This window comes from Macaca thibetana, chromosome 9 (genome assembly GCF_024542745.1).
Source record: "Macaca thibetana thibetana isolate TM-01 chromosome 9, ASM2454274v1, whole genome shotgun sequence".
In the NCBI taxonomy this organism is placed as follows: Eukaryota; Metazoa; Chordata; class Mammalia; order Primates; family Cercopithecidae; genus Macaca; species Macaca thibetana.
Window position 1 is genome coordinate 59,799,705 of NC_065586.1, and position 26,200 is coordinate 59,825,904.

General features: G+C 40.6%; 3 protein-coding genes across 24 annotated transcripts in view; 1 reads left to right on the top strand and 2 right to left on the bottom strand.

Annotated features, from left to right (window-relative positions):
* Positions 1-26,200, bottom strand: part of CHCHD1 (coiled-coil-helix-coiled-coil-helix domain containing 1) — a 191,658-nt gene that overhangs the window by 106,306 nt on the left and 59,152 nt on the right. The window lies entirely within an intron of this gene.
* The window catches only part of FAM149B1 (family with sequence similarity 149 member B1), a 519,129-nt gene that overhangs the window by 79,873 nt on the left and 413,056 nt on the right, over positions 1-26,200 (bottom strand). The window lies entirely within an intron of this gene.
* Positions 1-26,200, top strand: part of USP54 (ubiquitin specific peptidase 54) — a 118,489-nt gene that overhangs the window by 30,099 nt on the left and 62,190 nt on the right. For 14 of the 22 annotated variants that reach the window (XR_007728682.1, XR_007728683.1, XM_050803342.1 and 11 more), the window contains exons 2-3: positions 18,891-19,741; positions 23,721-23,813. Coding sequence is in view for 20 of the 22 variants with exons in the window: in XM_050803342.1 (XP_050659299.1) it covers positions 19,595-19,741; positions 23,721-23,813 (240 nt within the window). In the remaining 2 variants the exon portion in view is untranslated. Of the gene's footprint in view, positions 1-4,152; positions 4,218-4,949; positions 6,135-18,890; positions 19,742-23,720; positions 23,814-26,200 lie in introns of those variants that run through there. The other 8 variants (XM_050803341.1, XM_050803353.1, XM_050803349.1 and 5 more) reach the window with 5 other exon arrangements.

Consider the following 26,200-nt stretch of genomic DNA (forward strand, 5'->3'; position numbering starts at 1 on the left):
GTAACAGAAACCTTGGAAACCACTGATGAGGGCAGGGTCGGGGGAACAACACGACCACTACTTTATTCTTTTTTTTTTTTTTTTTTTTTTTTGAGACAGGATCTCACTCTGTTATTCAGACTAGAGTGTGATGGCCTGATCTCAGCTCATGGCAACCTCCACCTCCCCGGCTCAAGCAATTCTCCTGCCTCAGCCTCCTGAGTACCTGGGATTACAGGCACGTACCACTACTGCCTGGCTAAATTTATTTTTTTTGAGACAGAGTCTCGCTCTGTTGCCCAGGCTGGAGTGCAGTGGCTTGATCTCGGCTCACTGCAAGCTCCGACTCCCGGGTTCACACCATTCTCCTGCCTCAGCCTCTCGAGTAGCTGGGACTACAGGCGCCCGCCACCACGCCCGGCTAATTTTTTTGTATGTTTGGTAGAGACGGGATTTTACTTTGTTAGCCAGGATGGTCTCGATCTCCTGACCTCGTGATCCGCCTGCCTCAGCCTCCCAAAGTGCTGGGATTACAGGCGTGAGCCACTGCGCCCGGCTTAATTTTTGTATTTTTAGTAGAGATGGGGTTTCACCATGTGGGTCAGGCTGGTCTTGAACTCCTGACCTCAAATGATCCACCTGCCTTGGCCTCCCAAAGTTCTGGGATTACAGGCATGAGCCACTGCACTCGGCCTCTTTTTTTTTTTTTAATTGGATCTTGACTCTGTTGCCAAGGCTGGAGTGCGGTGGCACCATCTCAGCTCACTGCAATGTCCACCTCCTGGTTCAAGCGATTCTCCTGCCTCAACCTCCCGAGTAGCTGGGATTACCGGCGCACACCACCATGCCCAGCTAATTTTTGTATTTTTGGTCAAGATGGGTTTTTCACCATGTTGGCCAGGCTGGTCTCAAAATCCTGACCTCAAGAGATCCGCCCACCTTGGCCCCCCAAAGTGCTGGGATTACAGGCGTCAGCCACCGTGCCCAGCTGATTACTTTCGGTAAGACTAGCATTTAGGTAATTCTGTGGTGTACTTGAGAGGGATTTTCATACTCTTCTTGCTTTCTAGGAGCTGTAAGTCCACTCAAAGACTTAAAAACCCTTGTTCTAGAGACAGGGTGGTTAATGTTCATAATGACATAATGCTATTTGATATAATTTTTAGAATTATGCAAGATATAGTTAAATAAATGAATTTAAATAATAATGATACTATAACATTAGAAGCCCAAATATGTGGCCCCTATCTCCCTTTCTTCTTTTTTTAGAGTCCATTTGTGTGAGAAATACAGAGATTTCTTGGATGATTTTTGCTGCTCAGGTCTGTGATTAACAGCCAAAGTTTCTCCAAAATATATTCTTTGGATCAGTTTTTTCCTCTTCCCTCTACCCTTTCTGCAATATTCCTCTTCTCAGTAATGTGTACTTGAGTGAAACAACCAGCTGTTTAAGGTACACATGCTCTGCTAACATTGTGAATTAATCTCAGAATAAAAACTAGAGTCATCTGTGATTGCACAGGGATTGCACCTGTGACTAGCCACTGCATTCCAGCCTGAGCAACATAGTGAGACTCCGTCTTTAAAAGAAAATAGTGGTGGGGCATGGTGGCTCACACCTGTAGTCCCAGCACTTTGGGAGGCTGAGGTGGGTGGATCATGTGAGGTCAGGAGTTCGAGACCAGGCCTTGCCAACATGGTGAAACCCTGTCTTGACTAAAAATACAAAAATTAGCCGGGCGTGGTGGCATGCATCTGTAATCCCAGCTACTCAGGAGGCTGAGGCAGGAGAATCACTTGAACCCGGGAGGCAGAGATTGCAGTGAACTGAGACTGTGGCACTGTACTCCAGCCTGGGTGACAGAGTGAGATGCTGTCTTAAAAACAAACAAAACCAAGATTTTTTTAAAAAGTTAAAAAAAAAAAACCCTAGACTCAAATTAGTTATGTAGTTTTCCTGTTTTTCATCTACTTCATGGTATATTCTTCCTTACAACCTAGAGTCAAAGGCTAGAATATTTTCTCTTAGGTTCCTTATTAGCTAAGATGAAGTCCATCTCTTATTTTTGTTTGCTAGAACTCCAGTTTAACAGCTCTGAATTAAGTTCCCCCTCTCTCCAGGATCAAATGCTAAAGCCTTTCACTTGATATAAAGCAGTCTCTTCCCCACCCCTCCCCACCCCAATCCTACAGTTTATTTAAAAGTCCCAGCCTAGGTAATATACTGAGACCCTGTTTCTTCAAAAATTTTTTAAAAATTAGCTGGGTCTGGTGGTACACACCTGTAGTCCCAGCTACTGGGAGGCTGAGGGTAGAAGATTGCATGAACCCAGGAATTTGACGGTGCAGTAAGCTGTGATCACACCACTGCAGCCAGCCTGGGCAACAGAGCAAGAACCTGTCTCTTAAAAAATAAAAAGTCCCCAAATTTTGTCACTACATTCTAAAACCTAGAGTCTTTTATTGGCTGGGTGCAGTGGCTCACACCTGTAATCTCAGCACTTTGGGAGGCTGAGTCGGGCGGATAACTTGAGGTCAGGAGTTTGAGACCAGCCTGGCCAACATGGCGAAGCCCCATCTCTACTAAAAACACAAAAACTAGCTGGGCGTAGTGGCACCCACCTGTAATCCCAGCTACTTAGGAGGCTGAGGCAGAAGAATCACTTGAACCTGGGAAGTGGAGGTTACAGTGAACTGAGATCATGCCACGGCATTCCAGCTTGGGTGACCGAGAAAGACTCAGACTCAAAAAAAAAAAAAAAAAAGAGTCTTTTATTTTCCAATCTCATTCCTACTGTGGAGTCACTCAGTTCCTGCCTTTACTGCCAACATCAGCATTATCATTAGCATCTCAGAAATAAAAGACAACAATGATGGTTTGACTTCGGGGTTACTCCAGAGGGAGTCATTTTGGTTTTTCTTAGAGAAATCCTCTGTTTCTCTTTTATGACTTTTTTTTTTTTTTTTTTTTTTGAGACGGAGTCTCGCTTTGTCGCCCAGGCTGGAGTGCACTGGCCGGATCTCAGCTCACTGCAAGCTCCGCCTCCCGGGTTCACGCCATTCTCCTGCCTCAGCCTCCCGAGTAGCTGGGGCTACAGGCGCCCGCCACCTCGCCCGGCTAGTTTTTTGTATTTTTTTTAGTAGAGACGGGGTTTCACCGGGTTAGCCAGGATGGTCTCGATCTCCTGACCTCGTGATCCGCCCGTCTCGGCCTCCCAAAGTGCTGGGATTACAGGCTTGAGCCACCACGCCCGGCCATGACTTTTAAGAGAAGCAAAATGTTCTTTTATTAAATTGAACATTCTGTTGTACCCTTCTCTATTTGCTAGTGGAAACCAATAATGAAAAGTTATGGAATGTGACCAAATAGGACTTTTCAGCCTGTGCTTTTCCATTACCCTCCTCACTACCCTCCAAGGATTTTTTCTTGATTGATTTACTCAAATCCTAAAGATTGTTTCTCCCTGATAATAATATTTATATTTTTTCAGATACCTTTGTCTATTCTGGTCTAAGGTGGACCTATTGTGGTGTTACATATTCCCTGTGAAGTACTTGGAAAATATGACTTGTTAAGTTTTGTTGAAGCACAGTTTTACAAAATACTGTTGTAACTAGTCATCCAACTTTAGAATACCTGAACATTTAAACTAAAACCCTATTTTAAAAAATAATAAACTGAAACCCTGTATATCACTCTCCCTCTTGACGTAGTTAGCAATCATGTACACAAAACCTTTTCTTTCAATTTTTTCTTTTTTTTTCTTTTTGAGACAGGGTCTTGCTCTGTGGCCCAGGCTGGAGTGCAGTGACACAATCACTGCTCACTGGGGCCTTGACCTCTCGGGCTCAAGGGATCCTCCCACCTCAGCCTGGAGTAGCTAGGCCAGAGGTTCATGCCACCATAGCAGGCTAATTAAATTTTTTTTTTTTTGGTAGAGAAGAGGCCTCCCTATGTTGCCCAGGCTGGTCTCGAACTCCTGGGCTCAAATGATCTTCCCGCGTTGGCCTCCCAAAATGCTGGGATTACAGACATGAGCCCCTGCACCCGGCCTACAAAACCTTTTCTACAGGCAATTCTACACTCACCTAACACGAACTTGTAGTTACTCAATTTATTTTGAATGGAGAAGCCCAGTGGTTGATACAGGGTTCTCTTTCTATTTGGCACAGAACCTCTTGTGCAGTCTTGAAGAGGGAATAAGAAATGTCTGAAAATAACTTGTGCAAGGCAGAATGTGAGTATCATAGCAGATTTTTATGGGAGTTGTTTTCTGAGGGGCCTCTGGAGAGATTACAATCTATTAGAGTGAGATTTCCCTGTGGATCACTTCCCTTACCTGGATGAGACATGAAAAGTAATGTTGTCTGGTTGTAATCAGGGTTGAAGCTCTGTAACTCTGTCCCAGTACTCTAGTTTTATTTGATTGGTTTCACAATGAATGTATACCTATATTTTAATGACTTGATTGAAGAGCTTGGTCTTGATATTTGTATATCTTTATTTGCAGTCAGCACTTACCAGTAGAAATTTTGTGTTTCACACTTCGAAATGGCATTACTACCTCCTCCTCCACCTGGCACTCGGAGACCTGAATTAGAATGCTAATGGTTAACAAGAAAAGCAACAGTGTTTTTTTTTTGTTGTTTTTTTTTTTTTTTTTTTTTTGAGACGGAGTCTCACTCTGTCGCCCAGGCTGGAGTGCAGTGGCCGGATATCAGCTCACTGCAAGCTCCGCCTCCCGGGTTCACGCCATTCTCCTGCCTCAGCCTCCCGAGTAGCTGGGACTACAGGCGCCCGCCACCTCGCCCGGCTAGTTTTTTGTATTTTTTAGTAGAGACGGGGTTTCACCGTGTTAGCCAGGATGGTCTCGATCTCCTGACCTCGTGATCCACCCGTCTCGGCCTCCCAAAGTGCTGGGATTACAGGCTTGAGCCACCAAGCCCGGCCTTTTTTTTTTTTTTTTTTTTTGCGGCACTTTTCCTGTGGCCAAAGGACTACTTCAATTTAATATACTGTATTGTTAAAATGTAAGAGCTTAATTAGTTTTGGACATTGCCCATGTTTGTTAAATTTTACCAATAAATCTTAATTGTATCTTTTTTTTAGTGAACTCATATATTTTCTCTCAACCTATAGAAATACAACAGACCTTCATATTTGGCAAGGAGTCTACTGATGAGTTTTTTCATCAGTATGCTTATAAAACAACCTCTTTCAATAAAACTGTTTTATAACCTCAGATAATACATAGAAGGGTGTGTGTTGGTCCTCTGGGGCCTTTGTGCCCTGCCTGCAAATGCAAGTTCTCCGTTGACTGATCACATGTTTGGGGGTGGGACCCTGCCTGCTGTTTGTTCTTGGTGATATAACTAGGTCTCTTCCCCGAGAGAGGGGTGGAGATCTTTCCCTGTTGCGGACTTTGGGGTTGAGAACTTTTAGATCCCAAGCATTTTAAAATTGACTCAGATTCCAATGGCTCAGTTTAAATAATAATTTTCTTTAATAGTGTGGCTCGTTTAAAACAGTTGGAAGAGTTTTGCTTATTAAAATGATTTAATTTAAGCCCAGTCTTGGAATTCTGAATTAGGGATTCCAATAATAACATTGTTTTAATTATTCTGTAAACAACTACAAATATGTTGTCTTCTCGTGCTCCTTTAGACTGCAGTGCAAAGGACTGTTTTTGGGGGGACCGGCCCTTCTTTGGAAGCAGCAGCCATCCTGCAAACCTTATTGTTTGATGACCTTTTCCATCAGGAATGCCCCAGGAAACAGTTTCATAATTGTTTTTCTTAAGCCTCAAGTGAAGTTTGTGATATGTCCTTTCAAGTTACTTTTGGTTAGTTTCTTAAGTTTACTTTGTTTTTAATTGGAAGCTCCACCTTTTTAACTTTGTCATGAATTGTCAGTGCTGAGTTCCTGGTAGTTGGTAAAAAGAATTGCCTTCTCTCTGATATCCTGTTCTGCAGGAAGTCCTTGTGGTTTAGATTCACAGTTTCTCATTGTTGCTGGCTACACTTGTCTCCTCCCTCCTACCCTTCCCTCCCCACAGCTCTAGCTATTCCCTTATCCCTCCCCATTCTTGTATCACTTGCCCCACAGATACCCTCGTGATTAGAGGTCTTTTGCTGGAGGTTGACTGTGCTGTCTGGTAAGTATTGTAGTTGTTGTGGCAAAAACAGATAGATGGAAGATTGCAGGAACTGATTAGTTTTTGTGAAGTTTTCTTTCTTTAAAAAAAATATTCCCAAGCACTGATTAATAAACTATTTCTTTAAACAGCAGTAGTTTAAACTTTGAAATTGAGATTTTAGGACTCTCTCAACTTTCAAGAGGCATCTTGCAAGCTGTTGTTTCTGCTCTTTCTCCCTCCTCCCTGTTTCAATTATTAAATTTTGGAGATTTCTTTTTTTTTTTTTTTCAAAAAAAATCATAGATTTTCTTGAGTTCCTTAGAATTAAAGGCAAGAGTTGTGGGTTTGGTATTTTAAACTTCCTTCAAACAGAAGAATGTTATTTGTGATTTCTGTATACCTATTTTCAGTATTAACATACTGGTTAAAGTAATAGTGAAGAAAAGAGCCTATTTTGTGGCTAAATTGGAAAGTAGCTGAATGATTCTTTTTTCCTATCAGCATAATAGTGTTGGCAAAATCCGCTAAGATTTTGGCAATATGTTGTCAATTCTGGGAAATGGTTTGCCAAGTACTTCAGGATAACAGATGCTTCTGGGAATTATTTTTGGGAAGTTAGATAGATTTGTTCATTAGCACCTGCTTCCTTGAGGCATGATGCCTATAATCCTTTTGAAAGTAAAATATTTAATATTTGATCTTTAGATTGAGTCAAATATCACTTTCATAATGGGTTATTTCCTTGTGTTTTATGTTTTGAGCTTCTAAGAATATTTGTGTATTAAAAAAAATTTTTTTTTGGATACTGGATGGTTGATACTTTGGTATTTCAAGCAGTTATAAGTGATGAGCTTTGGAGTCTCCCAAACTACAGGTAGTTAGAAGTAATCTTTATGGTAGATGATGTGAGAGGAAACTTGTTTCTGGGATTTCATTGCTGTTCAATTGAGGCACTTATTCAAATGATGGTTGTGTTCGTACAGTAATGATTTCCTGAGCTCCTAATATGAGGTAAGTGCTGGGTCCTTGCTAAGTGCTTTGCATTTACTTCTAATTTCCAGTACAACCTGGCCAGGTAGTAGCATTGTCCCTCTAGAAAGCGGCTATACATAGGTAGAAAGAACATGGGTTTTCTTTCCTGCAAAATGAGAAAAATAATCACTATTTGGCAGGTTAATTGTGAGAATTAGAGGATATACCATGTGTCCAGTGCCTAGCGCGGTACCAAACATGTAGTTTGTATTCACTAAGTGGGCTACCATTATTATAATTTTACAACTGATGAAAGAGGATAAGTAATCTGCTGAAGATCACTCAGTTGTAAGTGGTAGAGCTAGAATATGAACTGGCTCAAAGTGTGAAGTCTGGTAGCATGTTTTCATTTGAGTATTGTAAAGGCTGTTAGAGTAGATTTCAGTGGATTCCTTCTCATCCCTTCACCTCCTCCCCCTACAGACGAAAGCTTCTTTATAGATGTCCTCCTTTGTTTGGTATCCTCTGTCGCCCTCCCAGTCAGTCATGTGCTTGCTCTCTCACACTGGAGTTGCTTGTGCCATTCAGTACCAGTGTTCTCCCAATAGAAATGAGTCAAGCCAGTGCTGTCAGTTTGCTTCCCCTCCTTTTTTCCTCTTGTTGATAGCACTGTCATACTTTTGTTATTGTTTGTACTGAAATAATTTGAGTATATTTATAATGATTAATAAATAACGCATTGATGGAATCAAGTATTTAAATGTAAAAAGTTTTAGTGATTTTAAAAATTCAGGATAAAAATCTCTGGTTCTAAATGATTGAATCAGAAGGTTATTATATAGGGCAACTTTCTGGAACTCATTGTTTTGCTATCCAGGGGCCTAATAAATTGCTATTGATTTTCATTCCTTTAACCACTGCTGTTACTAGTTTGCTGCTATTGGCAGTAGGGTTTGGAAAGAACATTTCGTTTGTCCTACTGACCATAAAATAGAGTATCTTTCTTCTGCAGACCTTTTGGAAGCACAAGGTATGATTTAGGTGCGATATGATTTAGGCAGGAGATTCAGGGATAAGCTAAAGAGCTGTTTGGTTATTCCTGTAACTGAGTTATCTCTAAACAGAAAAATGTGAGTTTGATTGGTCTCATGCAACTTAGTTCTTCATTTATTTGTTTAACAAGGAATGAGCATTTGTTGAGTGTAACGCAATGTAACTTTCTACATTGTATTCTAATAAAGTATTGATATACTGGTTACATGTTGATTCATGATGTTCCTGGGAGGGAGAGAGAAGTCCCAGTTTGTGTGGAGAGGTATTTAAAAAGACAATCCTTTGGGAAATGAATTAATGTAAATCACTGCTCCTTCCTGATGATGTATTACTATTAGTAGTTCCTATCACTATAAGTAGCCAGTAGTATGACTTCTTCATACAGGTTTGCTGAGTGGAAAAGATTGCTAGTATTACGTAGGACTGGGAAGATGGGAGTAGAGAAGGGAGGAGCATTCCTTGATTGAGAAAAACAAAAAACAAAAAAACTGGGCATGTGCACAGAACAAATCTTTTTGTATGTGTTTTAAGGGTACTGGTAGATGAGGTTGGAAATGTGCAGGGGATAAGATTGTGGAAAGCCATTCAAAGACAGAATTTTGTTTGTGTTTTCTCGCTGAAGTTTTCTGAGCTAATCGAGATTCATCAGTTTGCTTTTGCAATATTGTATAGATGGGATTAGAGGGGAAAGAATAGTTAGAAAGTTTTTGCAGTAGTCTAGGTAAATTGTATTGAGAATGCGCTGTTTTTAGAATACATTTTTCCCAGGCTGGGTGCGGTGACTCACACCTGTAATCCCAGCACTTTGGGAGGCCGAGGTGGGCGGATGGCTTGAGGTCAGGAGTTTGAGACCAGCCTGGCCAACATTGTGAAACCCTGTCTTTACTAAAAATACAAAAATTAGCCGGGCGTGGTGGCACACGCCTGTAATCCCAGCCACTATGGAGGCTGAGGCAGGAGAATTGCTTGAGCCTGCAAGGTGGAGGTTGCAGTGAGCCAAGATCACGCCACTGTACTCTAGCCTGAGTGACAGTGAGACTCCGTCTCAAAAACAAAAACAAAAACCAACAACAAAAATGGATACATTTAAGAAAAAAAAAAAGATACATTTTCCCCTCATTTTTATATGACCTTGGGATTTATGCTATCAATTATACTTTAATCTCCTGAAATTTTTATAGTAGTTTTATGTGTGTGTCTGTTTGCCTGTAAGAGAGAAAGGGAGACAGGGGAGAGAGAATGCATATAGAGGATGGTCAGTAATCATAATCACAGTTACTGTTTATGGAATTCCTGTTTTGTACCTGGCCCTAAGTATTCTGCATACATTATTTTGTTGCATCCTTTCAGCAAATCACATTTATTATAGGTAGTAAATGTCCTGAATGTGATGGAGCTAGGATTGGGATGTAGATTCATCTTATTCTTCATCATCGTTATCCTCATCATAATCATCATCAACACATTTATTCCACACTTACCACATATTAGGCACTGGGCTAATTATACATATCTGCATTATTTTATTTAATTCTTAAAACAACCCTATGAGACAGATGTTATTTATTAATCCCATTTTTTTCTGATGAAGTACCTAAGAGTTAGTTCAATGACTTGGTCAATATGACACAGCTGTTAGGTGGTAGCACCGAGACCTGTTCTACTCCACTAACTCTGTGTCCCCACGTTGTATAATTCACATAATATTCTCTAGGAATGGGACCCTTTGGATCTCCATTGTAAGCATGTTACCTCCCGAGGTTCTGCAATATTGTTGGCCCTGCAGAAGGTACACTTTTTTTTTTTTTTTTTGAGATGGAGTCTCGCTCTGTTGCCTAGGCTGGAGTGCAGTGGTGCAATCTCGGTTCCCTGCACGCTCCACCTCCCAGGTTCACGCCATTCTCCTGCCTCAGCCTCCCAGGTAGCTGGGACCACAGGCACTCACCACCACGCCCGGCTAATTTTTTTGTGTATTTTAGTAGAGATGGGGTTTCACCGTGTTAGACAGAATGGTCTTGATCTCCTGACCTCGTGATCTACCTGACTTGGCCTTCCAAAGTGCTGGGATTACAGGTGTGAGCCACCATGCCTGGCCTGCAGAGGGTACACTTTTAACCACTGTGTTATTTCTACTACCATGCTGCCTCTCTTAGAAGTCAGTAAATTACACAACTCTGGATCATTATAAGGAAGGGCTAAGTAACCTGCAGCTGTCATTTCTTAGTTCTTACAATTTGTCAGTTATAACAAAGTGAAACATGCCTTTTTATTTTCTTTCCAACTACTTTTTAACAAGTTTTAGACAAATTTGTTATACATGACAGTTACCTAAGTTCTTGTGTAGTAAAAATAAGACTTTTTGTCCTTTATCAGCATACAATTCTTCTGTTATACATGATGTAATAGTTTGAAGCTGCCAAAGTCCAGCCCTCAGGAAATTGTTTGAGTTGAGTAACTATTCGCTGGGGAGTTTAAGATAACCAGCCCATAAATCAACAAATAGCTTGGCCCTTTTTATGGTTGTAGATGCTTATCTCTTTCTATTGTCAAGCTTGAATCAGAAGCCAATATTGTTTCCATTGATACAGTCACTATTAGAAGAAGTTGTCAGCAGTATCTCAAGCTAGATATGGCCATTTTGTCGGTTCTTTTCTTTAAAGAGAGTCAGAATTTATCAGGATGTTAGAATTGGTTGTTCTAGGCTAGGTACCTTCAAACAAAAAGTTTTCTCTTTCAATGAAACTCTCAGTGATTCAATGCCTATTATATTCAACCTTTGTGTGGAATAAAAAAGATGCCCTTAAGATAAAATGTAATCCATGTACACAAATAACTGTAATATGAGGGAGAATGTGAGTATTGTAATCCAGACCCTCCCCATGCACTGAGAGCACAGAAGAGGATGAAATAAATTGGGAGATTGGAACGGTGAGAAGGTGAGAGAATGATCTGGGAAGGCTTTTCCTTGTAGGATAGTTACGATTTTCAGCAAGAATAAATGGAGAGGAAAGGCATTCCAGAGAGAGGCAATACTAGAGTCAAGACAATGAGAAAGTAGAGGACAGGGTATATTTGTTATACAGAAAGGAGTCTAGTGTACTTGGAGTGGAGGATGAATGAGAGGCACGTAATGATCAATGAGATGTCTGATCAGTGAGTGAATGAGTAGATGAAGCTGGAACTTGTGGTAAGGTCCGGTGATTCTCAAACTTTACGCTGGTGCCAGGCATATTTAATTCCATCTTATAATTAGGAATTAATTTTTTTTTTCTTTGAGATGGAGTGTTGCTCTATCACCAGGCTAGAGTGCAGTGGCACGATCTTGGCTCACTGCAACCTCCGCCTCTCGGGTTCAAGATTCTCCTGCCTCAGCCTCCTGGGACTACAGGTGCCTGCCACCATGCCGAGCTAATTTTTGTATTTTTAGTAGAGATGGGGTTTCACCATGTTGGCCAGGATGGTCTTGATCTCTTGACCTTGTGATTTGCCCACCTCAGCCTCCCAAAATGCTGGGATTACAGGCGTGAGCCACTGTGCCTGGCCAGGAATTAATTTTATTGGCAGAATATGTGAACATCAAAAATATGCAGCATAAAAATCACAATCATGAACACGATTCAGTGATATATGATTTGGATGTTTGTTCCCTCAAATCTAATGCTGCAATGTGATCCCCAATGTTGGGGCCTAGTGGAAGGTATTGGATCCTGGGGGTGGATCCCTCATGAATAGCTCGGTGATGACTGAATTCTCACTCAGTTAATTCATGCAAGATCTGGTTGTTGAAGAGAGTCTGAGACCTCCCCCTTTTCTCTTTAGCCATGTGACACCTGGGTTTCCCTTTGCAGTCTGTCATGATTGTAAGCTCCCTGAGGCCTTACCAGAAGCTGAGCAGATGCTGGTGCCATGCTTCCCATACAGCATGCAGAACCATGAGCTGATTAAACTTCTTTATAAATTACCCAGCCTTGGGTATTTCTTTATAGCAGTGCAAAAATGGCTTAACACAGTCAGTTAGGAAAAAAGTTGTTAAAATAGGTCCAATTGACTGCTTGATTTTTTCCCCCTTAATTTTGCTACTATTTGTTCAAGTTCTTGTATTGCTAGCAGTAGACTAAGTAGGTAAGAAAAAATTATGGGAGAGAAACTTGTGAAAAATCTATTAATTTTCTTTCCTGTGAATTAGAAAAATACCATTATTCTTTTCCAGCCAAAAGAATATCTCCCTCTAGGAGCCATTAAATATTTTGAAAAGGGAAGTGACATGGTGTGGAGTGTGTTTTAGGAGTCAGGTGGTAGTGACATGTAGGATTAGAGGACTGGCAGTGAGTCAGTAATGTGGTGCAGTGGTCTAGAGGTGGTGAGGATCTGAACCTTAGTAGCAGCAGCAGTGAGAATAGAATGAAAGGAAATAGAGATCCGCACTAGGCCCTCTGTTTCTAAAAAGGAAATAGTTACCAATTATTAACCAGCTTTCATATTGTTAGGATATTACGGGTCTCAATGGTTGGTTATCTCTGGTCTCGAGTCCCTTCACTCTATTTTTAGGGAAAATGTGTTTAAACCCCTATTTTAAGGAAGTGATAGTTTATAGATTATTTATAAATTATAGTTAATTTAGAAAATATAAAAAATGAAAAAATCCATAATTTCATCATCCTAACAAGACCCCTATCATTTTACATTTACTTACCCCTGATGTTGCAGTTTTAAAGTTCTCTGTTAATTCATTCTGTGCACATTTAGCTCTGAGAAACAGGTTTCTGGACTAATAAAACAACCCATTAATTGCCATACTGTGATGTTAAACATAGTAAACCAAGAGGTTTCACATGTAACCCTCAGTGGACTCTAGGATCACAAACTAGGTCAATGTCTCTCTTTTTTTTTTTTGAGACTAAGTCTCGCTCCGTTGCCGGTCTGGAGTTCAGTGGCGTGATCTCGGCTCACTGCAACCTCCAACTCCCTGGTTCAAGCAATTCTCCTGCCTCAGCCTCTGAGTAGCTGGGATTATAGGCACATGCCACCATGCCCAGCTAATTTTTGTATTTTTAGCACAGATGGGGTTTCACTATGTTGGCGAGACTGGTCTCGAACTCCTGACTTCGTGATCTGCCCACCTCAGCGTCCCAAAGTGTTGGCATTACAGGCGTGAGCCACCGCGCCCGGCCACTTATCTTCTTTTCCTATAAATCTATCTTGGTCCACCTACCTTTAGACATATAGATATTTATTACCCAAATGCTTCAATCCCTTTTGGGCCAAAAGTTCCATCTTCTTCAGTGAATTATTTGCATAATTTAAAATGTTTTTTATTTTGAATTTATAGAAAAGTTGCAAAAATAGTTACCTCTAATGATACCATCTTATATAACCATAATACATTTATCAGAACCAGGAATTAATAGTATTGGTACAACACTGTTAACTAAAGAGTTTTCCTGAATTTTACCAGTTTGCCTACCATTATTCTTTTTACTTTTTTATTTTCAGTTTTTTAAAATTGTAATTTATTTTACTTTTTTATTTTTAGAGATGGGGTCTTGCTTTGTCACCCTGGCTGGAGTGCAGTGGCACAGTCATAGCTCACTACAGGTTCAAATTCCCAGGCTCAAAAAGTCCTCCTGTCTCACCCTTCTGAGTAGCTGGGACTACAGGCAAGCGTTAGCCTGGCTAATTAAAAACAATACTTTTTGGCCAGGTGCAGTGGCTCACACCTGTAATCCCAGCACTTTGGGAGGCTGAGGCAGGCGGATCACCTTAGGTCAGCAGTTGGAGACCAGCCTGGCCAACATGGTGAAACCCCGTCTCTACTAAAAATACAAAAATTAGCTGGGCATGGTGGCAGGCGCCTGTAATCACAGCTACTCCAGAGGCTGAGGCAGGAGAATTGCTTGAACCTGGGAGACTGAGGCTGCAGTGAGCCAAGATCCCGCCTGGGCAACAAGAGCGAGACTTTGTTTCAGAAAATTTTTTTTGGTTTGTTTTGTAGAGACAGGGTCTCGCTCGCCATCTTGCACAGGCTGCATTGTTCTTTTTCTGTTCCAGGATCCTATCTAGAATCTCACATTGCATTTTAGGTGTTTTTCTTCCTTACTCTTCTGTATTCTGTAAAAGTTTCTCAGTCTTTGTCTTTTATAACCTTGACATTTTTGTAGAATATTGATCAATATCAATTTGAGGACTATTTGTCAAATATTCCTTAATTTGGATTTGTCTGATATTCTCTGATGATTGAACTGAGATTATGGTTTAGGTAAGAATACCACAGAAATAATTTTGTGTCCTTTTCAGTACATCATATCATGGCATTCGTGATGTCAGTATGTATTACTACTGGTTATTTTGACCTTGATCACTTGGTTAAGGTAGTTTCTGCTGGGTTTCTCCATTGTGAAACTACTATGTTTTCCTATGTAGTTAATAAATGCCTTAGTGGAGATACGTTGATACTATCGTTTTTATTAATGTCTTGGAGTTCTCTACACATGGAATTAGTAGTGTCTCCTTAAAGACTTTATTGAACTTTAGTTACTGTGAAATTAATTAGCTTAAAAGGTCCATCTCCTTGACAGGGCGTCGTGGCTCATGCCTGTAATCTCAGCACTTTGGGAGGCCGAGGTGGGTGGATCACTTGAGGCCAGGAGTTCAAGGCCAGCCTGGCCAACGTGGCGAAACCCCGTCTCTACTAAAAGTACAAAAAATAGCTGGGCATGGTGGCGCACACTTGTAATCCCAGCTACTCGGGGGCTGAGGTGGGAGAATTGCTTGAACCTGGGAGGTGGAGTGGCTCTTGCAGTGAGCCAAGATCGTGCCACTGCACTCCAGCCTGGGCGACAGAGCGAAACTCTGTCACAAAAAAAAAAAAAAAAAAAAAAAAAAAAATTCATCTCCTTCGAAACTTCCCACACTTTACACCTGGTTTTATCAAAGGGTTCCCAGGCTTTGCAGGAACAAATTCTATCTAGTCTTCATTGGTTTCAGTTCAATTCCAGCTCTGCTCATAATGAATCTCTTATGCTAATAACCTGTAGCTCTCTGGACCTCATTTACCCCACTGTCTCTTAGGGCGCCAGACTCCTCCTAGCCCAGTGTCCTTCCAGGCCTCATCTCCCTTTATGCACAAGCCAGTTCCATTTGAATGACTGCTTTGGGTTTTTTCAGAAACAGAGGCTGAGAGAAGCTGACTTTGTTGGTGAAGAATACAGTGGGGGATAATTAGGGTGGCTGCAGCTGGAGCCTGGTTTATTACTTTGGCCTGAGAAAAATGGTAGCACATTAAGCTGTACTGTGTATACTTGTGAAGGAATCATTCTCTGTATTTCACTAATACAGAGAAAGTGTTTTTTTCTAAAGGTCACCAGCTTCTAGAGGTATGCCTTTAATTCTGGCAGCCTTAATCTGTAATGATCTTTTCAATTTAGCCCTGTGGACTGTGGAGTTACTTGCTGTGAACACAAGAATCCAAAATCCAAATGTGGACTAAATATTATATTTAGATCTATTTAGGTAAAACAAATTTTATACAGAGAATAACATTAGATGTTTCTTTTATAAAATGCAAAGTTATTAGTATTACTGAATTCAAAGTAGCTTTTTGAATTATGTATTTTCTCAAGTGACATATACTATAAAAGCCCAGTTTATGTAATGTGGATGGGGCAGACTCAGATTCTGTGACACTTGAAGCTTATACAATTCAGAGGGCCTCATTTAAGGAAAATATTTTTTGAAACAGAAAATGAGATATTGGGCCTTGAGAATCTGTGCAAGAGAAAGAGCCCTGAAGCTTAAGTTTCATTAGTGGGTTGGTAAATCTGCCTTTGGATGTGAGGCACTGCAAAAAGGTTGAGACCCACTGTTTTCCATCATATCATACGTGGAAAAGTTTTTGGCTTACCCACAGGAGGCTAGTGTTTTCAGATTGGGAACAGTGGGACATACAACTTAGTAACTGTGTTACACAAGGAAATAAGTAATAAGTAATAAGATGACATGCTTCCGTCCCAATTTTGGCTTTTACTTTCCTAGAAGTTTACGTTGTTGCCCAGGCTTGCCTCGAACTCCAGACCTCAAGTGATCCACCAGCCTCGGCCTCCCATTCTCGGATTTTAGGCATGAGCCACCATGCCCAGCCCAATTTTTTATTTCTTTATGGTAAAATATCTAGGAGTAGGATTGTTAGGTAAAAGTATGGCAAAAGTGCAGCCATGTTTTGCTTGACAACAGGAATATGTTCTGAGAAATGTGTTGTGAGGTGGTTTTGTCACTGCGTGAATATCATTTAAGTGAATTTGCATAAACCTAGATGATGTAGCCTACTACACACCTAGACTATATGATATAGCCTACTGCTCCTATGCTACAAACCTGTATAGGATGTTACTGTACTAAATATAATAGGTGCCAGGCATGGTGGCTCACGCCTGTAATCCCAGAACTTTGGGAGGCCGAGGCGGGAGGGTCACCTGAGGTCAGGAGTTGGAGACCATCCTGGTCAACATGGTGAAACCCTGTCTCTACTAAATACAAAAATATAAAAAATAGCTGAGCATGGTGGTGCATGCCTGTAATCCCAGCTACTTGGGAGGCTGAGGCGGGAGAATTGCTTGAACCTAAGAGGCGGAGGCTGCAGTGAGCCAAGATCGCGCGACTGCACTGCAGCCTGGGCGACAGAGTGAGATTCCGCCTCAAAAAACAAAACAAAACAAATAAACAAACTAGGTAGTGAGAGCCATACAGATAAAACTATAATTCCCCTCCTCACATATCTTCAGTAAATGGCATTGGAGAAGGATTACGTTGTTTAATGCTATATCTACAATTTAAATGAAATGTTTTTGGTGTTAGTATTTCTCTGGACCACTTGTTACTGCCTCTCTTGTCTGGTCTTTATGCTGTCACTTCTAGCTGGTGACACACCTAAAACAGGTCTGAGGACTTACTGCTTTAGCCTACATAATACTGCCATTCAGAGCCTGAGAATCTTTTCTCTGCTACTGTGTTTTTCTCCTTTTGCTCCCTGTACTCAGGAGTGTGTGTCATAGGGCAGGCCGAGTTTCATTAAGCTCCTAATGTGGATATTGGAAACCCCACCTGTGTGCCAAGTCCTTTTGGCTGTGAGCAAAGTGGAGGCTTGGTACTTGTCATTCCTTTGCAGCAGTTGAGCTGAAGGAATGCTGCATGGCTTGTTGGAAGTTGTTTGGTGGCCTTGAGTGGGGTGTGTATGAGGGTGTGTGTAGAGAGGTGAGGGTCTTATAGTCTGTGTGGGAGATATGGGTTCTTTTCTGGTGTCATGTTAATCAGGCAGTATTTATTGACTGCCTCCTTATGACTAGCACTGTAATAGGAGCTTTTGGAATAGAATAATAAAATATATAATTGAGTCATAGTTTAATAGTCAAACATTTCTAGCTCTGCCACTTACCAGCGTTGAATTGGGCAAGTTAATGTCTTTAAGCCTCCCTTTACTTTTCTGTAAAATGGAACTATTAATAACTATCTGATAGGACTGTTGTGAATATTGAATAAAGGACGTAAGTATCGTGTTTAGCACATACCTGACTGTAGTTACTATTTCATTTCATGTAGTCATATTATGACAGATACGATATAAAACAGAGGGTAATAAAAATAGAGAATAATGTGACAGTACACTGTATAATCAAATACTTTAATTGTGACATGTAGATTATAAATAGTCTAGGAATTTACAGAAGGGAAAGAACAGTCTTATGCAACCATTTAATATTCCTGTACCTCAGTTTTTCCACTGGACATGCTGTAGACAATGCTAGGTGATCTCCCAGAGAGTGATTAAGATGTTAAAGCATTTTTGCGTTTTTAGATGGTGCATATGATGGTGAGAAGGAAGGGAGAAGATTGAGGAATTGTTGATCTTGGCAAATTTAACACTTAACATTTAAACATTTTTCCTTATGTAGATGGACATGGCAGCCTTATAGGAAAACTTTAAGTTGGAGATGTGGTGATTTCCTTCCAGGGAACATACTTGCTTTGGTATTACTCTCTGTTGCCTCACTGGTATTTTAATTAGTTGAAAACTAAAGTTGGTCAATGGATTGCCTCTGATTGTGAGCCCTTGGATATAATCTGGAGATTAAGTGATTTGTAACCCAAATTATCTTTCTGATCCTCTGGCAAAAATGAAACAAACAAACAAACAGGGCAGGAGGAGATTTAGTTCTCTTGAACTGCATGTTAAGGACTTGTGGTTTACTCACCATCAGTGTTTCTCTGGGTGGAACATCTTTACTCAGAACAGATCTTAGACTGCTCACATAGACTGCTCTCACTTTTAAGCAGGTTTTCATAAGCATATTCTTGGAAAACACCTTTTAGAAAGTGCTTTATTCACAATGTCCAAAAGAAACTGTTTCAGTTCCTAGTTGGTGTGTGCTTACTTGGTGATTTGTTTTGTGTTAGCCTGATACTGGAAAGTTTGTATTTGGGTTTTATTTCTATCCAGATCAACTTTCTTGTGTTTCAAGAAAATTGCAGATAATTTTCCCCTGAAAGTAAAGCTGTTCATACCTTTTTTCCATCTCTTTAGTTTGGGTGTCTCTCTCTCTTTTTTTTTTTTTTTTTTCCTTTTTTTTTTTGGCATTGTTTGCCAAGGTTTCCAGTTTATAGCAAGAGGTGAGGCAACGTTGATCTTGGCAGAACAGTCCAAAGCCAGTAGAGTCATTAAGTGACGCAAGCTTTTGATTTTTTTTATTTCTGTTAAAGCTCTCTGACACAGCTGGCTATTCTAGTCCCAGAAGAAAGAGGAGAGACTTGCTGAAGATCTGGATGAGACAATAGAAGTTTGGGGCACATTAAAAAGAAGGAGCAAGAACATCAACAAAAACCTCAGATGATTCAAACAGGCTTCTTCTTGGCTTTGTGGAACCTTTTGCAGTTGCTCAGAATTTGAGTTTTTGCTTCAGAGGATGATGAGACCAAGGCAATAAAGGGCGAGGAGGGTTATGTTGGATTCTTGCTTATCTGTCTACCTCTCCTTCCAGTTGGAAAAATCTTCAGTCCATAAGAAGCATTATCAACAAGCTTGAAGAACACATCTTACCCTGATCCTGGATGCTGCTGGAGTTGAGAATTACACCCACTTCACCAGGACGTTATTGAGGCTGTTCAAGAAAAATAGAAGGAAGCAATACTTAAGGATTTCTCTGTTTGCATTAGTCCTGTGCCATGTTACATTTTGGAGATTGTTTGGAACAAGTGAGGAAGGACTCTGTCATCTAGATCTAGGAGGATACCTGAGTCCCTTGAACTATGCAGATGATATTTGGAAGGTGGTAAACTCAAAATCTTCCAACATAAATTCACTAAATTCTGGATTCCCTTTCCTTTTAGAACTTTAGCAGACATAAATTCCTGCCAAAAAGGCACAAAACCTTCTCCGTTTTTTTTCAGGCTAAATGTGAACAATAATGTCTTGGAAGAGAAATTATTTTTCAGGGGGTCGTGGTAGTGTACAAGGGATGTTTGCACCTCGAAGCTCAACCTCCATAGCCCCTAGCAAAGGCCTCAGCAATGAGCCAGGGCAAAACAGCTGCTTCCTCAACAGTGCCCTGCAGGTAAGGGTAATTATTTTTGGTGAACTTTGACTTTTAATTGCTGATGCTGTATTTCTGGTAACTCTTTTTAAATAAAATTCTTGATAGTCTCTGTTTGAGGTTAGTAACCTGAGGTCATTTTTACATTTATCTGTGTGATCTTTGGCAAGTCACTTTATCTCTTTGAATCTCAATTACCTCATTTACAAAAAGAGGGATTAATAATGGAAAGAGAAAAAATAGTAACTGTAACTACTATTATTTACATGCCTAAAGGGAGGTAAATGGGCCAGGTGATCTTTCAGATGGAGTCTTGCTGTGTTGCCTAGGCTGGAGTACAGTGGCGCGATCTTGGCTCACTGCAACCTCCGTCTCCCGGGTTCAAGCGATTCTCTTGCCTCAGCCTCCTCAGTAGCTGGGGCTATGGGTGCCCGCCACCATGCCTGGCTAATTTGTGTATTTTTAGTAGAGACAGGGTTTCACCATATTTGTCAGGCTGGTCTCGAACCCCTGACGTTGTGATCCACCCGCCTCGGCCTCCCAAAGTGCTGGGATTACAGGCGTGAGCCACCGCGCCTGGCTCATCTTTCTATTTATCAACTTTTTTTCCTGAGCAATCTCTACGGGTTCTTATTTTTCTTTTCTTTTTTTTTTTTTTTTGAGACAGAGTTTCATTCTATTGCCAAGGCTGGAGTATAGTGGCCCAATCACAGCTCACTGCAGCCTTGACCTCCGGGGCTCAGGTGATCCTCCTGCCTTAGCCTCCTGAGTAGCTGGGACCATGGGTGATCTTGGCGGTTCAAGCAATTCTGATGCCTCAGCCACCCAAGTAGGTGGAATTACAGCTGTGCATCACCACACCCAGCTAATTTTTGTATTTTTAGTAGAGACAGGGTTTTACCATGTTGGCCAGGCTGGTTTTGAACTCCTAGCCTCAAGTGATCCACCTGCCTCAGCCTCCCAAAGTGCTGGGATTATAGGCGTGAGCCACTGCGCCTGGCCTGTTTTCTCTTTTTCCTTTTGGGAGCCAGGTATGTTATCCTAGTTGCTTTTCTCTAGTATAGAAGCAAAATTCTTTCCACAAGTCAGACTTTCAGGTATGTTAATCTTGTCTCTTAATATTCAGGCTCTTGGCCCACATATTGAATGGAGTCTAGTCTTTGTCCAATTTATCTCCTCCCTTTGAGCTCTCCTGTTATGGCTCATAACTGGTGTCTAGTCAGATACACTTGAATAGAGCTAGGGGAAAGTAAATTCCCTTAAGGTGATTATCTACCCTGCATTTTCCCTTTCACTGTTGCTTGCTACTTAAGTGGTCTTAGAATCCCAAAGCTTTCTGTCTGTCTGCTCTGCCCAGTCATGCCCATAGCGTGTTAAGTTCATCCCCCTTGGCCTAACTTTCAAGTAATTACTTTCTCTTCTTTTCTGCTCTTCAGCGTAAAAGTAAATGAAATTTTCCACCCAAGATAATTATACTTGGGTAAAACATTAGCTTGACTCCTCAGATGTTATGAGAAAATAGGTTGCTATGAGAGAAGACAAGATGTTTAGTATAAAGAACAATGGTCTTGGGCATTAGGAGGAGACCTGGGTTCTAGTTTTAGCCATTCTGTAGACTAGTCTTGTGACCTTGTACAGGTAATAGTGTCTGAGTTTCCTCATTCATAATACAAGAATGTTGCCAAGCTTATCTAAGTAATAAAAGTTTCATGCTCTTTCTCAGTTTTTATTTATTTGAGACGGAGTCTTGCTCTGTTGCCCAGGCTAGAGTGAAGTGGTGGGATCTCAGCTCATTGCCATCTTCGCCTCTTGGGTTCAAGCGATTCTCCTGCCTTAGCTTCCTGAATAGCTGGGATTACAGACCATCTGCCACCACACCGGGCTAATTTTTGTACATTTGGTAGAGACAGGGTTTCGCCATTTTGGCTGGGCTGGTCTTGAACTCCTGACCTCAGGTAATCTGCCCACCTCGGCCTCCCAAAGTGCTGGGCTTACAGGTGTGTGCCACGGCGCCCAGTCTTTTTCTCGGTTTTTAAGTTTTTATTTGAAAACAATTTTTTAAAAAAATTATGTGCTGGCAACCCTATAAAAAAAATTTTAAGTGCTTTCCCTAATTATTACCACAAATTTCATGTGTTTAGGTGGAGTTGGCTAGGTTTTTGTCCTGGATGATGCATATTAGTTTTCTTTCTTTATTTCTTTTTTTGGAGCCAGGGGTCTCACTCTGTCGCCAAGGCTGGGGTGCAGTGGTGTACTCATAGCTCACTGCAGCCTTAACATCCTGGGCTCAAGCGATCCTCCCACCTCAGCCTCCCTAGTAGCTAGGACTACAGACACGTGCCACCATACCTGACTAATTTTTTTTTTTTAATTGTTTGTAGAGAGGGGATCTCATTGTAATTGCCTAGGCTGGTCTTGAACTTCTGGGCTCAAGCGATCCTCCTGCGTTGGCCTCCCAAAGTGCTGAGATTATAGGCATGAGCCACCACACCTGGCCACATATTAGTTTTTTTAGTTACTTTTTATCCTGGTAATACTTTTGTGATTTAGAAGCAGGCAAAATAAGGCATTGATATAAATGTGTATGTTTACCCCCTTCTTGGCCATAGTCCCATTTTTATAATTGTTTTTTTCTATGTGGTCTATTTATATTGTCAGTTGAAACAATGCTGTTTATGAGTTTCCATTCTAATTTCCAGTGCCATATACAATACATTATATATATGTATACACACACACACATACACATATTTCTGTATCCATACTTAATGATTGAGGCATTGGTGGTTTTGGAGTCCCTATTATAATCATGTTACATGTTGAAAATAGTTGTTGCTATGAGCTAATATTCTGACTTTTGGTTTCAAAGCTGTATTTGCCACAAATGAGTTGAACTTATTACATTTGTTATAAAAAGATGTTATTTACTTGGGAGCATAGCCAGTTTCAAAGAACTTTTAGAGTATGGATCTTGAGACATATAAGTAAGAAGAAGCTCCAGAGGTGTGCGTCATCTGGGGCTCCAGAAATTTATGCTTTTTCACATATTATGACATTAAATGCTTTCCTAGCAAGGGGGGAGCTTCCTAAGGCATTATGCTATATATTACATCATTTCTTTTTTAACTAAAAATTGCAATTTATTCAGATTTCCTTGGTTTTTACCTGCTGTCCTTTCCTGGCCCAAGATTTCATCCAGGATACCACATTTAGATTTACTTGTCATGTCTTCTTAGGCTTCTCTTAGCTGTGACATTTTCTCAGAATGTTTATGTTTTTGATAATCTTTGACAGTTTTGAGGAGTACTGATCAAGTATTTTTTTGGATATCCCCCTTCCCCTATTGGAATTTGTCTAATGCTTTTCTCATGATTAGACTAGGGTAATAGGTTTTGGGGAGGAAGACCACAAAAGTAGAGTGCCGTTTTCAACACATCACATCAAGGGTATATACTATAACATGATTTATCACTGTTAATATCATATTTTTTTCCATTTCAACAAAAGTATAGAAATCATAATTTTTTACCCTATTGACTTAAGGAGATCACACTTCTCTTAGAAATGTCTAAAAATTGAGAGTTCTAACAAAGAAAAAATTCCATACTACAGTTCACATTTCTATGGGTTCACATTTCTAATATAAGTTATAAAATATTCTTGCTTTTCTTGTGTGGATCATTAATGTAAATCCTTATTCTTCAGCTTTAACCCATAAATTTCCTCTTCAGGATCACATTTGAGGTATGTCATGTCATATTTTAACTGTATTACCTTCACTTTATGTTCAAATTAATATCTTTCCCAGAATATGACCATTCATTTTTCCTGTTAGATATCTCACCATTTTTCACATTTGTTTTAATATACTAGAATGAAGTTTTCTCTGGGAATAAAGATATCTTCTGCAGTCATTACCTATGTTTGCTTGAACTCTTTTACTTTAAAATTAAATGGTGGCTTTTTATAGAGTAATGAAATGTTTTCCCTTTCTCACCAGGTTTTGTGGCACTTGGATATCTTCCGACGTAGCTTTAGGCAGCTTACAACTCACAAGTGCATGGGAGATTCCTGCATCTTTTGTGCTCTCAAGGTAAGTACTTCCAATTAGTTTCTTCTCACTACCATTCGGTGGCCACATGGTCAATATCAAGGTGGTTTGGTTAATCAGGATGATGCTAAAGAATTTGTTACTGAATTATCTACCTGTGGTTTAGTGCAAAAATGGATATGATTGGTTTGCTTGCTTCAAAGAATTAGTACTTGACTTGGGTAGTCTCTTTTACTGAACCTGTTTTGCTTATGCAGCTCTATTTGATGTGACAGAATACTATGCAAGTATGCTTCTCCTTTTTTTTTTTTCTGAGATGGAGTCTCATTCTGTCACCCAGGCTGGAGTGCACTGGTACAATCTCAGCTCACTGCAACCTCCGCCTCCTGGGTTCAAGCAATTCTTCTGTCTCAGCCTCCTGAGTAACTGGGATTATAGGCGCGCACCACCATGCTCCGTTAATTTTTGTATTTTTGTAGAGACAGGGTTTCGCCATGTTGGCCAGGCTGGTCTCGAACTCCTGATTTCAGGTGATCCACCTGCCTCGGCCTCTCAAAGTGCTGAGATTACAGGTGTGAGCCACCGCGCCCGGCCGGGCAGATATTTTTAGAAAGAGATAAGTGATTCTTCTGAACTTTTTGCCACTTGGGTCATAAACATCTTGTTTTCTACCCTTTGTTTGGAACCATTATAACTTGTTTTTTTGTTTTGTTTTCTTTTTGAGACGGAGTTTTGCTCTTGTCACCCAGGCTGGTGTGCAATGGTGCAGTTTCGGCTCACTGCAACCTCCCCCTCCCAGATTCAAATGATTCTCCTGCCTCCGCCTCCCCAGTAGGTGGTGACTAGTTTTTGAAATATATTTTTAGTGGAGATGGGATTTCACCATGTTGGCCAGGCTGGTCTTGAACTCCTGACTCCCAAATAGGGAGCCTCCCAAATAGCCTCCCAAGGCGCTGACCACCACACCTGGCTAATTTTAATTTTAGTAGAGACAGGGTTTCACTGTATCGGCCAGGCTGGCCTCCCAACTCCTGACTTCAGGTGATGCCCGCCTCGGCCTCCCAAAGTGCTGGGATTACAGGCGTGAGCCGTCATGCCCAGCTGGAACCATTATAACTTGTAACAATATATAGAATATAAATTATTGGTTTATTGGGGAGTTCAAATATGAATTTTAATACAACCAAATCTCTTACAAGTTGAATATAACATTTCTTACTGTGCCCATTTAGACAGGGGTCCATCCAAAGGGCATTTTATCTGATTTTCTGAAAGATACATTAAGTATCTAACTTAGATAAAGAAGAAATACAGTAGTCCCGTGGTCAGTAAGTCCAAAAGAAGTCTGATTCATGGCATTAGGGAGAAAAAAACAAACAACAACAAAAAATGTCATTCAGAAAGGGAGAGAAAAACAAAAAAGCAAAACATGTTTGGGATACTTACTAGGGAAATGTGAATCCTGGAGAAGTCCCTAGTAGAAGAACTGTCTGACTCTGGAAACTCTTGTCTGTACCAAGAAGGGATGAGAGCACTTATATGACCTCTGAGAGGCCTTTGACTAGTCAGGACTGTGCTGTACTCTTCATTGATCTGGGTAGGACTCTGGAGAACTGGCTGCCACACTCTTGTTATATTTCATTTTCCTGAGGGACAAACTGTTACTTAGTATAAATCAGTATCATTATATAAGCTAGAGAGATGAAGAAAGCCAACTACTAGACTACCCTCTGAGATACACAAGTACAGAAGGGAAATTGTCAATTTGTTGGGCTGAGGAAATATTTTGGGACTCTTTCAGAGAGACAGTTGCTTGTGGTGGATAGATAAATGGTCTTGGGGATGTATTTATCAAAGGCTATATTTTGGGTCTTCATAACTCTGAGGATGTGTTAGAATTCTGGTACTTTCCTCATTACATCACTGCCTGATCTAACCAAGAGATTTATTTTCCTTCACTGCCTCATCTGTTGTGTTGGGAGTGTATTAAAAGTTTGATTTATTCCCCTAAGTGCTTTTCAGTTCCTCAGTGCTATATAGATGTTAAATAATTAGTCTCTAGTTTGAACACACTTCACGTTTTAGATGGCATTGTTTCTATTCTTTTAATTATCGTATACTTGATTTGAAAATTATAGACTTGTAATGCAGATAGATTAATTTGGAAGTGTGGATGAGCTGAACTTGATTTTAGTCGTTAAGAAGTTTAAATTGTTAGAATAGCCAGTTTTCAAGAGCTATTCCCTCATCCAGGATGGAGGGCTTCATTTTCTGAGAGAAGGGAAATGGTGATAAACATATGAAGGAGTACACTTGAAATGAGCCATCAGCACCTGGGTCCTCCTGTACGATGTCTCTTTTGTTCCCCACTTTAAAACTACTTTTATAGGGCTGTGAGCAGTGGCTATGCCTGTATTCCCAGTGCTTTG